General features: G+C 35.5%; 1 protein-coding gene across 11 annotated transcripts in view; it reads right to left on the bottom strand.

Moving 5' to 3' along the window:
- Window positions 1–16,965, bottom strand: part of EXOC6 (exocyst complex component 6) — a 190,444-nt gene that overhangs the window by 123,914 nt on the left and 49,565 nt on the right. For all 11 annotated transcript variants that reach the window (XM_060405010.1, XM_060405012.1, XM_060405015.1 and 8 more), the window contains exons 2-8: window positions 14,605–14,776; window positions 13,288–13,335; window positions 13,109–13,199; window positions 10,390–10,435; window positions 5,413–5,617; window positions 2,911–3,063; window positions 530–598 (exon numbers count right to left, since the gene is read on the bottom strand). In XM_060405010.1, the coding sequence (XP_060260993.1) occupies window positions 530–598; window positions 2,911–3,063; window positions 5,413–5,617; window positions 10,390–10,435; window positions 13,109–13,199; window positions 13,288–13,335; window positions 14,605–14,776 (784 nt within the window). The remainder of the gene's footprint in view (window positions 1–529; window positions 599–2,910; window positions 3,064–5,412; window positions 5,618–10,389; window positions 10,436–13,108; window positions 13,200–13,287; window positions 13,336–14,604; window positions 14,777–16,965) is intronic.

The raw sequence follows: 16,965 nt of genomic DNA, 5'->3' as shown, positions 1-16,965 counted from the left end.
TAAGAGGTTTCTTTTTGCACTAATAAAATGTTCAGAAACTATTTGTAATGGTTGCACAACCATGTGAATATGCTAAAATCACTAAACTATGTATCTTAGAAAGGTAAATGTTTTGGTATATGAATTATATCAGAATAGTGCTATTTTAAAAAGGGTAATTGTTCAACCAAAAATGAAAACAATGTAGTCTGGCATAACAAATACATAAGTACCATACTGAAAAGTAACGGTGGTACAACAGTACAGAGCCAAGAAGGAAGAAATGGAAATTTCTTTTAAATATACATGAAAAGTATACTTTAAAGTACATGGTAAGTTAAAGAAAGAACTGAATGCCTCACATGCAGTGGATACTTCACAAATAAATACTGCATGTAGATTTACAGCTCAATGAACCTGTAGTCAGCCTTTAGAAAAGCGGGCCTAAAATGCATACATGTCTTTTTAATAATATAAGTATATGTACCCATATGTGCACACACATATATATGTATACACACACATATACACGTATACAAAAGATACTTACCAGAACAGAATAAATGTGCAAACATTGGTAAACAGGGGAAAAATCAACAAGATCTTGTACAGTTAAGACCTGATAAAATAAAACAATTCTTTAAAATTATAGATCAAACTACTAGTCTACTGTTGAATAATATAAACTCAGACAAGAAGATTCATAGATTTTATGTTATAACATTTATCAACCATAAAAAGCATATGATAGAAACACAATACCTTTTTATTACGTTTTGACACCTGTTCATACCTTATTCTTTATATATTTATTATTATTGTTGATTATTTTAGGTTATAGGTCAATAAAGCGGGGAGACTATATATCTTTAACATGCTTAATAGATTATCAGAAAACTGCTATGGATAACTAGATATATAATTACTGCTTCTGAAAAAGACAGTGCACAAATGCACAACTTAGTTACGGATGAAGCTTCTTCCCCTATGCATCACTTGTCATTATTTCATCAAATTTAAGATATTATCGCTATTATTTTATGGAACGCTAAAAAAGAAAAAAACACTACCACTTGAAACTATAATATCATCAATTTTAAGATGTATCCTGATTCTGAGATGTCAATAATATTTTTAAAGTACACTTTACAATGAAAGAAACAAAGTAATATAAAGTTTCCCAAACTTGTGAAATAAGCTCTTTTTAAAGGAACACATTTCTACTCTTACAAATCCTCTGAGTAAACTTAAATTATTTTTATTATAGAGTTACTTATTTGTGAAAATGAAAGAAATAAAATGTAGTAATAATTAAATACATCTGAAAGAACAGGGAAACAACCAAGTTTCTCTTAGAGTATGGATTACGGGAAGGGGAAGATGGCAATGCTTCCAACAGTTGAAAGATACACAAAACAGATTCAGGAAAATTGAGATACAAAGACTAGATGGTTCATTTTCACCATTCTGAATTTCAAGGGAGAAAAGACAGAGATTCTCTGAACATTGATTAAGAAGAACAAAAGAGCAGATTTTAAAAATATTTATGTTATTCCAAGGGACCATTCAAGTCACATTAATTCCACATTAGAAAGACATTAAACCCTTTAAGGCAGTTTATTTGTCTGTATATCAGACATCCACTGCATATGTAAATATATGTATATACATACAGGACTTCCCTGGTGGCTCAGACGGTAAAGCGTCTGCCTACAATGCAGGAGACCTCGGTTCAATCCCTGGGTAGGGAAGATCTTCTGGAGAAGGAAATGGCAACCGACTCCAGTATTCTTGCCTGGAAAATCCCATGGATGGAGGAGCCTGGTAGGCTACTACAGTCCATGGGGTCGCAAAGAGTCAGACACGACTGAGCGAATAACAAGAATGCGGTAAATGTATATGTAAATATATGTATATACATACATACAAATATTAACATACATATACATACATATACACACACTCATAAATACATACAGATTCACTTATCCTCAAGGCATATAATGCAAATGTACACACTGAGCACTCACTGGTTCCCACAACCACAAAGAAGCCATGGACACATGTATTTATATGGTTCCTTCTTAATCAATCAATTAAAAGTTCTTACTACACCCCTAACATTGTCCTTAAAAAGAGAATTTAAAATCTCATTGACAAGGCAAAATTTATAAACAATTAGGAATACTAGACTTCTTATGGTATTAACTAATTCAAAAGGAATCCAACAGAAAAGATAAAAAGTAGGCTCAACAGACGACTTTGTAGAAAGAATAAAAGAAGCACTAGACAAGGAATGAATTTGAACATAGAGAATAAAAGAAAGAAAATATTTAAGGATAATTTTAAGGTTTCTAGACTTAATAAAACTTTTTTAAGAAATTAAAATTTTAACTTTAATCATACTAAAATTTCTTTGTACTATCTCAGCACCAACCAAAGAAAAAAAGGTAGAGTATCCAGAATTAGTCTAACTGGCAAGGTTAAGCTATCATGCAATTAAATGTTTGCCACAGGTAATTAAATTATAAGTGATCACTACAAAAAAAATTAAATTTATACTTTTACTGTTAATTATTGCAGAACACTTAGGTTAAACTATCTGTAGCTTATAAACAGAATCTATATCTGATGTTATATAAGATATAATCTATATTTATTATCCATATCTTATATAAATAATCTATATCTGCCTACTATGCAATCTAACATTTTAGATGATTCTTTTGTTCTAATATCATTACAAACTGATCTACTTAAGTTCACTTTACACATGGTAAGACTCACGGAGACATTACAACTCAAGAAGAAAAAACTACCCGATAATAGATGAGGGAGGGAGGAAGAAAAGAAAGGAAAAAGGGAAGAAGAGAAAGGAATGAAGGAACAGATAAAAACAAAAAAATAGAAAAAGAAACAAATTCCCATCACCTCCTCTTCATTCTCATCCTCTTCCTCAAATGCATGTTTCAATACAATTTCATTCCTTTCTTCTGGAATTCTATCATTTATATACATAGTCTTCCCAAATTTTACATTATTTTGCTTCTGCAGAGTAACAGTGAAGATTTTCTGCTGCTGTGCCTATTTGGGGAAAAGAAAAGTTCAGATTATTTAAAAAAATATTGTGGTCAAAACTGATTTAAGAATTTCTTCGTACTTTTTCATCTTTTTAATGTCTGGAGGTGCAGGCTCTGGAATGATGTCCCATTTTTTATTCATGATTTATTTGTACCCTCCTTCCTTTTTCAAGAGTCTTGCACAGGGTTATCAATTTTATTTGAAAAGGTTAAGAACCAATTTTCATCTTTGTTGATCCTCCCTACTGTACTTTGTTTTCTATTATACTGATTTCTTCTCTTGATTATTTCCTTTCACTTCCTTTTTTTCAATTCTATTTTATTATGGTAAGCACATTTAACAAGAGATCTACTCTCTTAAATTTTTAAGTGTATATATTCAATGTGCATATCAATAATTTAATACATTAGTGCTGATAGGTATAATAGTTACAGAAGACCTCTATAGCTTGTTCATCTTTTTTTTTTAATGGGCACACCATGCATCTTGTGAGATCTCAGTTCTCTGACTAGGGATAGAGGCCAGGTCACAGCAGTGAAAGCCCAGAATCCTAACCACTGGCCCACCACGGAATTCCCTAGACCTTGTTCATTTCATTCTGAAACTTTCTGTCTGTAGATGAGTAACTCACTTCCCTCTGGCAACCACCATCCCACTCTTTGATTCAATGAATTTGACTAATGTATGTGCATGCATGCTCAGTTGTGTCTGACTCTTTGCAAACCCATGGATTGTAGCCTGCCAGGTTCTTCTGTCCATGAAATTTTCCATGCATAAATGCTGGAGTGGGTTGCCATTTCCTACTCCAGGAGGTCTTCTCAACCCAGGGACCAAACCTGTGTCTCTTGCATCTCCTGCATTGGCAGGCGGATACTTTACCACTGAGCCACTTAGGAAGCCTCAGGTCAAGTAGTGATTCAATTATTTTAATGACCTTTGGTTTGGAGCATTGTCAAGATTTTATAAAAGAATTACCACTAATTCTTTTTTTAAGAGGAAAACTGAAGACATAAACTTAAAAACGCTAAAACACTTAAAAGATATGATACCATACTGGAACATACATAAAATATGCCAATGGATTATTTGTAGAAAAAAAATGTCTACTAACCTCACAGAAAACTATGATATCAAGTTGCAAGCTTACTTCATTTTCCACAGAAAGTGGAAAGTTTATGAACACTTGAAAGGCAGAAACTGTTATCCCACAGCTGACTTAATTACTGACAAAAATGAGTATTTATACAGATTAATCAAGAAATCTTATATTTTCTTTTATGCATTTTAGTGATACTTCACTATCAGAGCCTCATTATTAGAGATTGAAAAAATTATAGGATTAATTCCAGCATTTTAATCTCACTATATAATGCCTAATTAATGCTTTGGTAGCTCTGACTGTAAAGAATCCAGCTGCAATGCAGGAGACCCAGGTTTGATGCCTGGGTCAGGAAGATCCCTTGAGGAAGGAAATGGTACTTGATGCATATTAGTGGAACATTCCCTCTGTTGGGAGAGGTCAGATCGTAGCTACTCTGTTCCATTAGCATGTAGAAAGTTTACCCACTGCCTCTTTAGGGTGAATTTCCTCTAAGAGCTATATTACTGTTATTCAGGCCTTTCTACTCCCAGGTAATCAGACCAAGTACATCACAGAAATCTAGCTCTACCCTCACCTAAACCTTGATGCTGGCTCTAGAGGCTTGTGCTTAAGAAAAGCATTGTCCCTTCTCACCCATTAACATCATTAACCTATCACTGGGAAAAAAAAAAAAATCAGACTTCTTTTTCTCCCTCTGTGCCCGAACTTATTTTGTCTATGATATTCAATTTATAGTAAAAAATCATTTATTTAGAACATTGCTTCCAAACTCTGGTGGCTCAGATAGCAAAAGCGTCTGCCTATAATGCGGGAAGCCCAGGTTTGATCCCTGGGTCAGGAAGATCCCCTGGAGAGGGAAATGGCAACCCACTCCAGCATTCTTGCCTGGAAAATCCCATGGACAGAGGAGCCTGGTAGGCTACAGTCCATGGGGTGCAAACAGTTGGACATGACAGAGGAGCCTGGTGGGCTATAGTCCATGGGGTCATAAGAGGCTTGTATACGACTTAGAAACTAAACAAAGTAAAGGATAAAATTGAAACAAGCATTTTATGTAAGTAAAAAAAAAAAGTAAACTTTGGATATATTCTATTACCTAGATTATTAAATACCATTAAATTAAAATTTTCCTTTTAAAAAATGTACGTATCTCCATAACTGAGTTACTTTGTTGTACAGCAGAGATTGATACAACATTGTAAATCAATTATATTTCAGTAAATAAACAAAATTCTCCCCTGTATTCTCACCTGTTTCATTGCTGTTTCACCTATTTTGTCAGAATGTTTTCGAATGCTTTCCAAAAAGTCTTTGAGATCAGACATGGAGATTTCTTTAATATCTTCACGGAGCTTAGGAAGATTTTCTATCATTAGCTGACAAAACCGGTACTGACTAACCCGGGGAAAATACACATTCTCTAATTGTTCCATAGTTTTTAGAGCTGAATAATACCTGTGAGAAGTTAAAAAGAACACTCTGTAAGGTTCTTATTATATTTATTTTACAAGTAAGAGCAAATAATCACTCTATCACTTCCATCAAAAAGGATATTGTTATAGCTAAGGTAAATAAAATTAACATTTACTTCTATATACTAATGACAAACTATAAACCATATGAAAAGGTTGCAGGACTAACAAACAATTCTTTACTTCATTTCGTCTAAATCTACAATATCACAAGCATTATCATAGTCATAATATACATATCATATTAAATCATATCATATATATACATTTAAATTATTTGATATATGATTTCATATATGTCTCTCATCCACATCTCCTACCATCAAAAAAGTACACAGTACAGACTTAAAGTAAAATACATTTAAGGAAATTAGAAGTATCACCTCACACTGTCAGAATGACCATCATCAACAATTCTACAAACAATAAATGCTGTAGAGGGTGTGGATAAAAGGGAACCTTCCTACATTGTTGGTGGGTTTGTAAACTGGTACAGACACTATGGAGAACAATACAGAGGCTCCTTTAAAAACTAAAAATAGAGCTACCATATGATCCTGCAATCCCACTCCTGGGGATGTATCCAGAGAAAACCATAACTTGAAAAGATACATGCACCCCAGTGTTCACAGTGGCACTATTCACAATAGCCAAGATGTGAAAGCAACCTAAATTCTCATCAACAGAGGAATGGATAAAGAAAGCATGGCACATATATAAAATGGAATATTACTCAGCTATTAAAAAGAAGGAAATAATGCTATTTGCAGCAACATGGAGGAACCTAGAATGTGTCACACTGAGTGAAGTATGTCAGACAGAGAAGAGAAATATTGTAGGACATCCCTTATATGTGGAATCTAAAAAGAAATGATACAAATGAACTTATTTACAAAACAGAACAGATTATCCACAGACTCAGACAACAAACTCACAGTTGCCAGGGGAGAAGGGTGGGGGTAAGGGACAGTTAGGGAGTTTGGGATTGACATGTGGTACACTGCTATATTTAAAATGGATAACCAACAAGGTCCTACTATATACAGGGAACTCTGCACAACATTATAAGGCAGGATGGATGGCAGGGGAGTTTGGGGGAGAATGGATACATGTGTACATATGGCTAAGACCCTTTGCTGAAACTACCACAACACTGTTAATCGGCTGTATTCCAATATGGCAAATAGATAGGGAAACAATGGAAACAGTAACAGACTTTATTTTCTTGGGCTCCAAAATCATTGCAGATGGTGGCTGCAGCCATGAAATTAAAAGACGCTTGCTCCTTGCAAGAAAAGCTATGACCAACCTAGACAGCATATTAAAAAGCAGAGACATTACCAACAAAGGTCAATCTAGTCAAAGCTATGGTTTTTCCAGTAGTCATGTATGGATGTGAAAGTTGGACAATAAAGAAAGCTGAGTGCCAAAGAACTGATGATGCTTTTGAACTGTGGTGCTGGAGAAGACTCTTGAGAGTACCATGGACTGCAAGAAGACCAAACCATTCAATCCTAAAGAAAATCAATCCTGAATATTCATTGGAAGGGCTGATACTGAAGCTGAAGTTCCAACACTTTGGCCATTTGATGCGAAGAACGACTCATTAGAAAAGACCCCAATGCTGTGAAAGACTGAAGGTAGGAGGAGAAGGGGACGACAGAGGATGAGATGGCTGGATGGCACCACCAATTTGAAGGACATGAGTTTGAACAAGCTCTGGGAGTTGATAATGGACAGGAAAGCCTGGCATGCTGCAGTCCATGGGGTCGCAAAGAGTTGGACATGACTGAGCGACTCAAGTGAACTGAACTAATACCCCAATATAAAATAAAAAGCTTTAAAAAAAGAATCAGAGATATTACACTAAAGCTTAAGATTTGAGATTCAATTTGGGAGTCATCCAAATATAAATCCAGATATTTTTTAAACAAATGTGAAGTGACAGTAACTAATAAAAAACAATTTTTGTCAAACCAAATACAACTGTGTGCTAGCTTGATTCTGTAGGTCACTTAATTTGCAACCTCCAGTTAATCAGTAGGAATAACATCTGCCTCTACCCAGTGTTTCATTATCCCATGTGGACACCTGTACTTACAAAAACATATGGCAGGGCCCCATAAGCCCCAAATAAGAGAAGCAGGGACTAAATATCTAGTGAGATGGCAGACTGAATACATGTTTTCCACTTTACTCCTTTTTGAAACACCAATAAAAAGATAATGAAGGGATTTTTTTAAAAGCATAAACCCACACAGATGAAGAGAAAATGAAAAGAGTACAACGAAATTTTAGAATCTGGAAAGTTGATAGACAAGTGGCTAAAAAAAACTCAGCAGACCTGAGAAAATGAATTCTAACTCAATAGGGGAAAACCAAGAATAACCTAATTTATTCTATAAAAACTCCAAAAAGTATAGGAAGTGACAGGAATTTCACTATTTGTGGATGCATAAGTGTCCAATAGGAGGACTATTGTAAGGAATAGCCCTTACAAAACCCCCAAACGAGGCCTAAGTAAGGAATACTGGTTAAAATGCGTTCAAGAAGCAGACCCTGGATTTTCTTCCTGACAAGCATCTAAACAACTGCCTTTTTCCATCTTGCCAAAATGCTAAACAGACCAAACCAAATAATTTCTAAAATGGGGGGCACTACTCAAGGTTGAGGGCAATAATTTGTTGCTGCTTAGTCTCTTAAGTCTTGTCCGACTCTTTTGCAACCTCATATACTGTAGCCCACCAGGTTCCTCTGTCCACTGGATTTCCCAGGCAAGAATACGAGAGCAGGTCACCATTTCCTTCTCCAGCGGATCATCTTGACCCAGGGATTGAACCTGGGTCTCTTGCATTGCAGACAGATTCTCTATCACTGAGCCACCTGGGAAAAAGATTCGTTGAGCCCATATATAGTAGATGCCCTCTTCTCCAACTCACAACCCAGAATACCAGAAGTCAGATCTTTACCCTCCAGAGAGGAGACAGAAGTCTCCTCTAGAAAATCTAACCAGTCCCAGAAGAAATAACTCCAGATTCTAGCATCACAAACTCCCCAACTAAAAGGGCCCACTTGGATAACCTAACAGTGAAACTCACAATAAACCAGTCCTACTCATATACCCAGGGTTCCAATCCGTTTTTTATGTCCACTGCACGAGGCTCAGCTGTAAAGAATCTGCCTGCAATGCAGAAGACTTAGGAGTTGCAGGTTCAATCCCTGGGTCAGGAAGATCCCACGGGGTAGGAAATGGCAACCCATTCAAGTATTCTTGCCTAGAAAATCCCATGGACAAAGGAGCCTGGCAGGCTACAGTCTATAGGGTTGCACAGAGTTGGACATGCCTGAGCACTCACATACCATGCACTAAATATGAACACTCACCAGGGAATCACGACATCTACTTATTAGCTGCGAAGAGAAAAACATACCTTTTCTTAAGCCATCCCCTTAAGCCAATGATCAAATTTAGGATAATCTACAGATAATCTGATAGCACATGACTTCTGTTGTCATACACAATATCATTTATCTTGTACTCTTACCGAAAACATTTAATCTGAATCTAAACACGAGAAAATAAACAAATCCAAAATGCCCTGGTCTAAAACTGATCTGAACTCTTTCATGAAAAACAAAGCGAAGTGGGAAGGCTGTTCTAGATTATAGGGACAAAAAATATATAAAAGACATTTGGGGGACAACTGGAGAAATTTACATATAAATATTAGATTATGAAATATCTGAAGAAATACATAATGCCCCAACCTTGAAAATAGTGAAGCAACAGTAAATTTAGTTATTTAAAGACATAAATGTAAACACCAAAATAATTTCTTAAAAAAGGGAAAAGTTTTTGACCCTAGGAAGAAGGACTAGTGAATGGCAAGAAGGGAAGGTGATGTCTGGTCTTTCTTTTTTTGCAACAAACAGACAGAACTAGTAACTAATATTTAAAATAGGAGGATGTACAACTTTGATAGATAATATACAATATATTAATAATACATACATAAAATAAAAGACCCTTTCAGAATAGTTTGTGGGTCATGTATTAGGAAGGAATAAAACATTCTACTAATTAGTACCAATTGATAAAGTCCAATAAAATTCAATGCAAAGCATTACGCAAAGCAGTACATATACAAATCTCTTGAGTATATATTTGCATATAATGTGCTGTGATAATTAAGTAGCTATTAATAAACAAGAAGAAGTGATTATTTCTCTGTTTCAAGCATGTCTGATTCTGATTTTTCTACACAATTTAAAACTGTTCATCTTTAAAACATTTTAAACATAATTATACCTAATGCTCCTATGGCGATCCATAAACTACTTTAAATTATCTTTCATCTGTCATGTATTCATGTGTATTATAAAATAGAACATGAACTACACAGTCCAGATCGTCAACATGTAACTGCCCACACTTTGCTTTCACAAAATACACACCCAGCCTTTGACTGTATGCAACATTAACATGTTAAGTTAATCAGTATTTTTTCATTCTTGTTCAGCTATCTATTTGTCTTTCATCAATATTATCAATCTTTGATATGTAAGGGCAAGGATCCAAAAATAAATGGCTAAGGATTGCTGTATTGAAACACCCTGATTGGTAAATCGTATTAACAAAGAACAGTTACATATAGAAAGCAAAACTTCAGACGATTCACTATAATTTACACTAATTTTATTTATGCTTTCAGTAATAGGAAAAAACCTCTTATTAAAAACAGGAAAGAAACTCACCTTTTTGTACTCATCTGTTCTTTTAGCTTACTGTACATTTCCAGCACTGAATTAAAAAAAGAAAACTTATTTTAGCTTTCCAAATTAAAAAAATTTGAAAGATGAAAATAAAGCAGGGAAGAGCATATTGTAAACTCAATAATTTTCTCTGTACTTTGATTTAGGCTTATATTTTCAAATAAAATTTTATACTTCAAGTAAACGAAAGCATTTTAATTTCTGCATATACTGAACACTCTATTACATAAATTAATACATTATATCAAACTGATAACACTTGCATAGGCTGATACCTAAAACTGAGACATCAACCTAGTAACAATTATCCTAATCAAAAACTTACTAATATTTCTTGCTGCGGTGGAAGGAGAAGTGTGGTCTTAGTTACTTGAGGGAGAAAGTTGAGCAACAGTAAGATTAACTGATTTTGATTCAATATACTAAATAAATAAGGTAACTGCTATAGCTCACGAAACAAAATTTTACACCAAATTCAGAGAAAGAAAAATTTCAAAAGTTTACAGCACAGAGTAAATTATAATAAAGGTATAAAGAAACATAACAAAGTATCTTTGTTTATCATTTCCATCAAAGGCTCAGAAATGTAATTATTCAATAAAATTGTTATAAGCTTCAGCAAGAAGACACACTGCCACCAAAAAGGTTTCAATGCAACTATGTAGAGTACCACTCATCCTTAGTAGAATTTCGAGGTATAAAGCAGGTGAATTACTCTCAGACCATTAAGCTAGCTCACATTTTCGTAGACAAGAGAGATAGACACATTTTTTTCCAGATTTTTTACACTCTTATGGCTACTCCCTAGGGGGTTTCAAGTTCACAAAAGATATTGTTTAATTGTCTGAAAAACCATAAAAACTGCAGTGGTGGCTATAATGAACCAGCCCTAATTCTGCAGACCCCATGTATATCACTATCAAAGTCCCTTTATTGCAATGCAATATATCTCACGTTTTCCATCCGAAGCATTAGAGTGAACACATAACCTAGGAAAGAGCCTAAAACTGTTGCTACAACTATAAACTTGCTTAGAAGTCTCCTGTTTCATCTCAACAATTCATGTAAATTTCACATCTACCTTATATTATTTCCACACTGTTTTCACATAAAAATAATACTTTCCCAAAAATAACTAACTACAATACCAGGAACATTCATTGTTTACCCTGTGACTTCTTATATCCTCTCATACCCCTCTTAATCTAAGGAGGAAGTTAGGCAATTATACAGTAATGGCTTATTTGTCTTTATTCACATTAGATGGTAGGATCCTTCAGAGCTGGGACTACATCATTTTCAATTTTATATTTCTAATATCTACCATAATGCCTGACACAGAAAAGTATGTATGAGTGAATGATTAGATAGAAGGATGGATGGAGGGAAAGAGGTGGTTCTGGATGTGGCTATCAAGAACACAATGTTTACATGAACTCAGATTTCCTGTTCAGCCTTGAGAGCAAAGACAGTAGCAGTAAAAAAACTCTTTTAACTTCTACTTCCCTTTATTTCTCTATTTCAAACAGCTCATTAGGGTTGAATAAGCTGAAATTTACTCTTCCTCATTCCATGAGAACCCAATTTTTTTAGGCTTACTTCTTACAGTTCAAGGACAAAGCATTCAAACTTAAGAGGCTGTGTTCATGACTATTTCAGTGTATGTGATGGTGGCAAAGAGGTATTATTAAGCATTATTATAAGGAACTAAGTTTCCAACCCTAAAATCTAACACAATAAGTAGATATTTTATTTACTCAAAGTTAATGTGCACATATCCCTCGTCCATCAGAAATTAAGATGAGCAGAACTTCAGTGACAATAAAAAAAAGAAACTTTATTCTTACAAGTCAGCAAATAATTTTTCTTTAGCTGATACAATATGCTAACAGATTATGTAACTTGTAGTCTAAGCTAAATTTACATTATGTGAATACTATACAAAGCACCTTATTCTATCTCCCTGGATATGGAGGTTCAGGTTCCTTCCTTACAAAAAAAAGTTAAAAAATAGGACACTGAGATGGATTTAGCTTACTATATTGAGAAAAAGAAGTCATATACCTGTTTCCTTTTTTTGAACAGGGTGTATGCAGGTAAAGAAAATACTGGCTAGTTTTTTCAGAATTTATTTGCAATGTCCCAGTAATATATGAGTCCTAACAGAGACCAGAAAACTCAGAAACCTAATAAGTCAGTCTTCCCAAAACACAGGAGGAAAGGCAAGACTGAAAAAGGGAGAATATCTGGCACTTCTGTATGTTATCTTAATAGTAAAATGAAATTGCGAGCAAAGACCAACTGCTTAAGTGACAAAAAGAAAACAATGGAAAACTAGAGGTTTAAGAAAGTAGGCAAATTAGGAAAATGAAAGAAAATGGAATCAAAAGACACTCTCCATGGGAAAGTATTCTGGTGGGGGGAAAGGAGGGGTTGGGGAGGGACAAAGGGCAAACTAGGCTGAAAGGGAACGGAAAGGTAGAGGCTGTTCTGGGAGACTGATGTGATAGATCATCAAATAGGGGCCTTATAATACAGAAAAAGATGAAAATGCAGGGAATAAAGTAGATAGGAAAGAAAACCATGGGCATTGGGGGAACAATCACCATGTAATCTATAATTCCTATAATGAATAATGATTAAACACCATTAAATTACAGTTTCACCAAGCTGAATATTACATTACAGATGGTTAACTCACCTGGAAGGCATAACTGTAATTTTTCTACTACAGTTGTTATATTCCTCTGCTGAATTCTACATCGAATAATATCTTCTGTTTGGACTATCACCTTAAAGAAAAGAAATGTCCGTATTTAAAATGAACAGCTAAATTGCATCCACATATTGAATATACAAAAGAATAAATCATTTTCTCACCTCCTTTCCAGCATCTTGAAATCTTCGGTTGGTATCAGTAACTTGCACCTTAAAAATAATTTCACCTTAGTTAGACAAATATGCATAAAACTGCCCTGATGTAACTGCTCACCCTTGTAATCAGATCATGCTTCATGAGAAACTTAGAACAAAGAAATGCAAATTCAAATTAACTCTACAGCTTGAACTTGAACTTTTGATTGAAAAGGGCTTTTGTTAACTTCAATTACTTATGACAGTTCTTTTTAACAGATTCTGTGGCAAACTTCTCAAATTTAATCTAGATTTTTGAACTTTACTTGCTTCTCTAAGTCTGTCAAACAATTCAAATCACTGACCCAATTGACCAGTGGTCCCTTTTTGATAACTTCAATGAGGTCTATGTGCCATTCATTGTCTGTAGGAAATGGTGATTGCATTTTATGGTAATTAAACATTCATACTTTGCTGAATGCAAACACTGGGTGGTTGATTAACATCAAACACGGAAATCTCAATCCACAGCAACATTTTAATGCTGCAGGTGCAGGCAAAGCTCAACCTCAAATTTTCCCACATATTAAGTGACTCATTAGGTCATCATAGTAAGGAAGCACATTCTGGTTTATTAAAAATCTCATTAATTTCTGAACAATGATGCTCAGTGACCTCATTGATGCCGTATTTGGTCTCTTGTTATCTGAATATCCTTTATATAATAGTTTTCTAATCATAACCTTTGGTGAACCAGGGTCGTTCTGTCTGCTAAGCTCTCCAAATGTAAAGAATGATAAATAGGACAACTCTTATAACTAAATACTTTATATTCTGACAGAACAAATCCAGGTCTTATTTCATAAATAATGTTTTAGCCGTGTGGCAGAAAACGTAGACCAACTTGCTTTAAGAAGATTACACACTGCTATTAAGCAAAGAAAAAAATGTTTCACTATTATTAAATAATTTTGAAAACACAATCACTTATCATAAGTTTTTACAAGTTTTCAGAAAATAGTTTTTTATCAAAAAATTGTACTCATTGTCACTTGAGAACTCTCAAACTCCGAATGAGGTCTTTCACTGTGCGAATTTTTTAGTTCATTTCTTGTAAGGAAAGAAATCCTGTTAAGTCAATGCATTACCAAAAAAAAAAAAAGAGAGAGAGATAACTCCTGTCATCAACATGATAACTGAATTAATAAAGCATTCCCAAATATGTACTAATCCACTAATCCACTTCTCAAAAACAGTACATGTAATAACAATTTGTAAATATGCACTATAAATTTGTAAGTGATTTGAAAGCAAAGGTAAATAGAATTTTAAAATATTTCTTACCTTAAGTTTCTCTGCATCAGTCCTTACTTTAAGGAGTTCTGTTATAGCATCTACAAAACCCTGATGATGAAAATTACACATCTTTTCAATTTCCTTGTCATGATTACGGATACAAGCATCTAACTTTTCCATAAACTTCTTGTGTGCATTTGGTTGGTCATCATACACAGACCTGTACAGACACAAAAAGAAAGCTACCATTAACTTCCCAGTTCACCAAAATTTCTTCTTTATTAAGCTCAATCTCTACAAGAGCTGATATTTTAAAATAAAATCTCTGAACAAACAAACTAGGTTGTTGGTAATAACATCAGTAGAAACAGTTTGGGTGAAAAATACTTAATTCCTTTTGAACATGTTAGTATTTAAAGAGCCACAAGTCCTCTAGATATATCACTAAGCATCTGGAATTAAAGGTCTGAGACTTAAGAGATGAGCCTTCAACACACTAGTGCTCAAAAAAGAATCCCTAACTGAATGATTAAGGAATGAATAAACAAACTTCTGATTTCTACAGCATTTACTATGTGTCAGGACATATTCTGAGTGCTTTATATATCAACTGTTTAATCCTCACTACAAGGCTATAACATAGAAAATGTTATTACCCTACCTTACAGATAAGTTACAGATTATGCAAACTGTCATAAATTCCACAACTAGCAAGTGAGAGCTAGTTGCTAGTTGTAGAATGAACACGAACATGGGATCTGAATCCTGGTAATGTGGCTCCAGAGTTCATATTCTTTTTTTTTTTTTTTTTTTTCTATTTTTTGGCCATGCCTCATGACTTGTTGGTTTCCCTGATAGCTCAGTTGGTAAAGAATCTGCCTGCAATGCAGGAGACCTCTGTTTGATTCCTGGGTTGGGAAAGGCCCCTGGAGAAGGGACAGGCTACCCACTCCAGTATCGCTGGACTTTCCTTGTGGCTCAGCTGGTAAAATATCCTCCTGCAATGCAGGAGACCTGGGTTCAATCCCTGGGTTGGAAAGATAACCCTGGAGAAGGGAAAGACTACCCACTTCAGTACTCCAACCTGAAGAATTTCATGGACTATCCATGGGGTTGCAAAAAGTCAGCCACGACTAAGCGACTTTCACATGACTTGTGGGATCTTAGCTCTCCAACCAGGGATCGAACTGGTGTCCCCTGCCATGGAAGTATGGTGTTTTAACCACTGGACCATCAGGGAAGTCTCCAGAGTCCATACTCTTAAGCACAAGGCCACACTGGAGTCACCACAACGTTCTCTAAACACTGCATTTACACTCCTACTGCATCTCAGGTTCTGAGGTCTCGACACCAAGGAACTGCCCCATTCACTATGCAGAAAAGGATTAACCTTGCCCAAAGAAACATTTGGGTCTTGCTCCCAACTCCTGGGCAGTTTAGCCTTCAGAATGTCCTGCCTGATAGATGCCTCTGTTTACTTGGACAATGCAAAATGGTCTAAGTGCTGGGAAAGATTGAAGGCAAAAGGAGAAGGTGGTGGCAGAGGATGAGAAGATTAGATAGTATCACCAACCAATGGACATGAATTTGAGCAAACTCCAGGAGACAGTGGAGGACAGAGGAGGCTGGCATGCTATAGTCCATGGGGTTGCAAAGAGACGGAAATGGTTTAGCAGTTGAACAACAACAATATGACTTACAATGTGATTTACAGTTAATGGTGGCAAGGGGCCACATGGAATCAGTTTCTGGAGGCGCTGAAGACTAAGGTCAGCAACTCAAGCAGTCAGCCCTGTCTATGGAATCAACCCCCAGGAAAAACCCTGGACACCATGGCTTGGGAGAGCTTCTCTGGTTAATAGTACTCCACATGTGTTAACATGCATCATCACTGGGGGAAATAAGTGCTGTCCACATGACTCCCAGAGGAAAAGACAACTGGAAGCTCCCCGCTGGAACTCTCCTAGACCCCGCCTGACCTGCTTTTGCTTGTTGTTAATGCTAATCTATATCCTTTTGTCATAGGAAATAGTAACCGCGAGTGTAACAGCTTTGCTAAATTCTGTGAGTCCTCCTAGATAATTAATGAACCTGAAAGCAATCTTGGGGACCTTCCAAAAATGTGCCCCCCGATCTGTTGCCCACTGTCGAGGTTCAGTTCAAGTCCCATTTCCTCCAGCAGGTCTTTCGCAATTATTTCCATGCCAAGTGAAGAACTGAGCTAGAACTAGGCTCTGACCTTGGATATCTTCTCTTTTCTACATATACTACCTATACCAGTCTAAATCTCTTCTAGGCTTGGAGCTTCAAAGTCTATAAATACAGAAAGTGAAAGTGAAAGTCGCTCAGTCCTGTCTGACTCTTTGTGACCCCATGGACTGTTCCATGGAATTCTCTAGGCCAGAATAC

Source organism: Ovis aries, chromosome 22, assembly GCF_016772045.2.
Source record: "Ovis aries strain OAR_USU_Benz2616 breed Rambouillet chromosome 22, ARS-UI_Ramb_v3.0, whole genome shotgun sequence".
NCBI lineage: Eukaryota > Metazoa > Chordata > Mammalia > Artiodactyla > Bovidae > Ovis > Ovis aries.
This window is presented reverse-complemented; position numbering and strand designations above follow the sequence as displayed.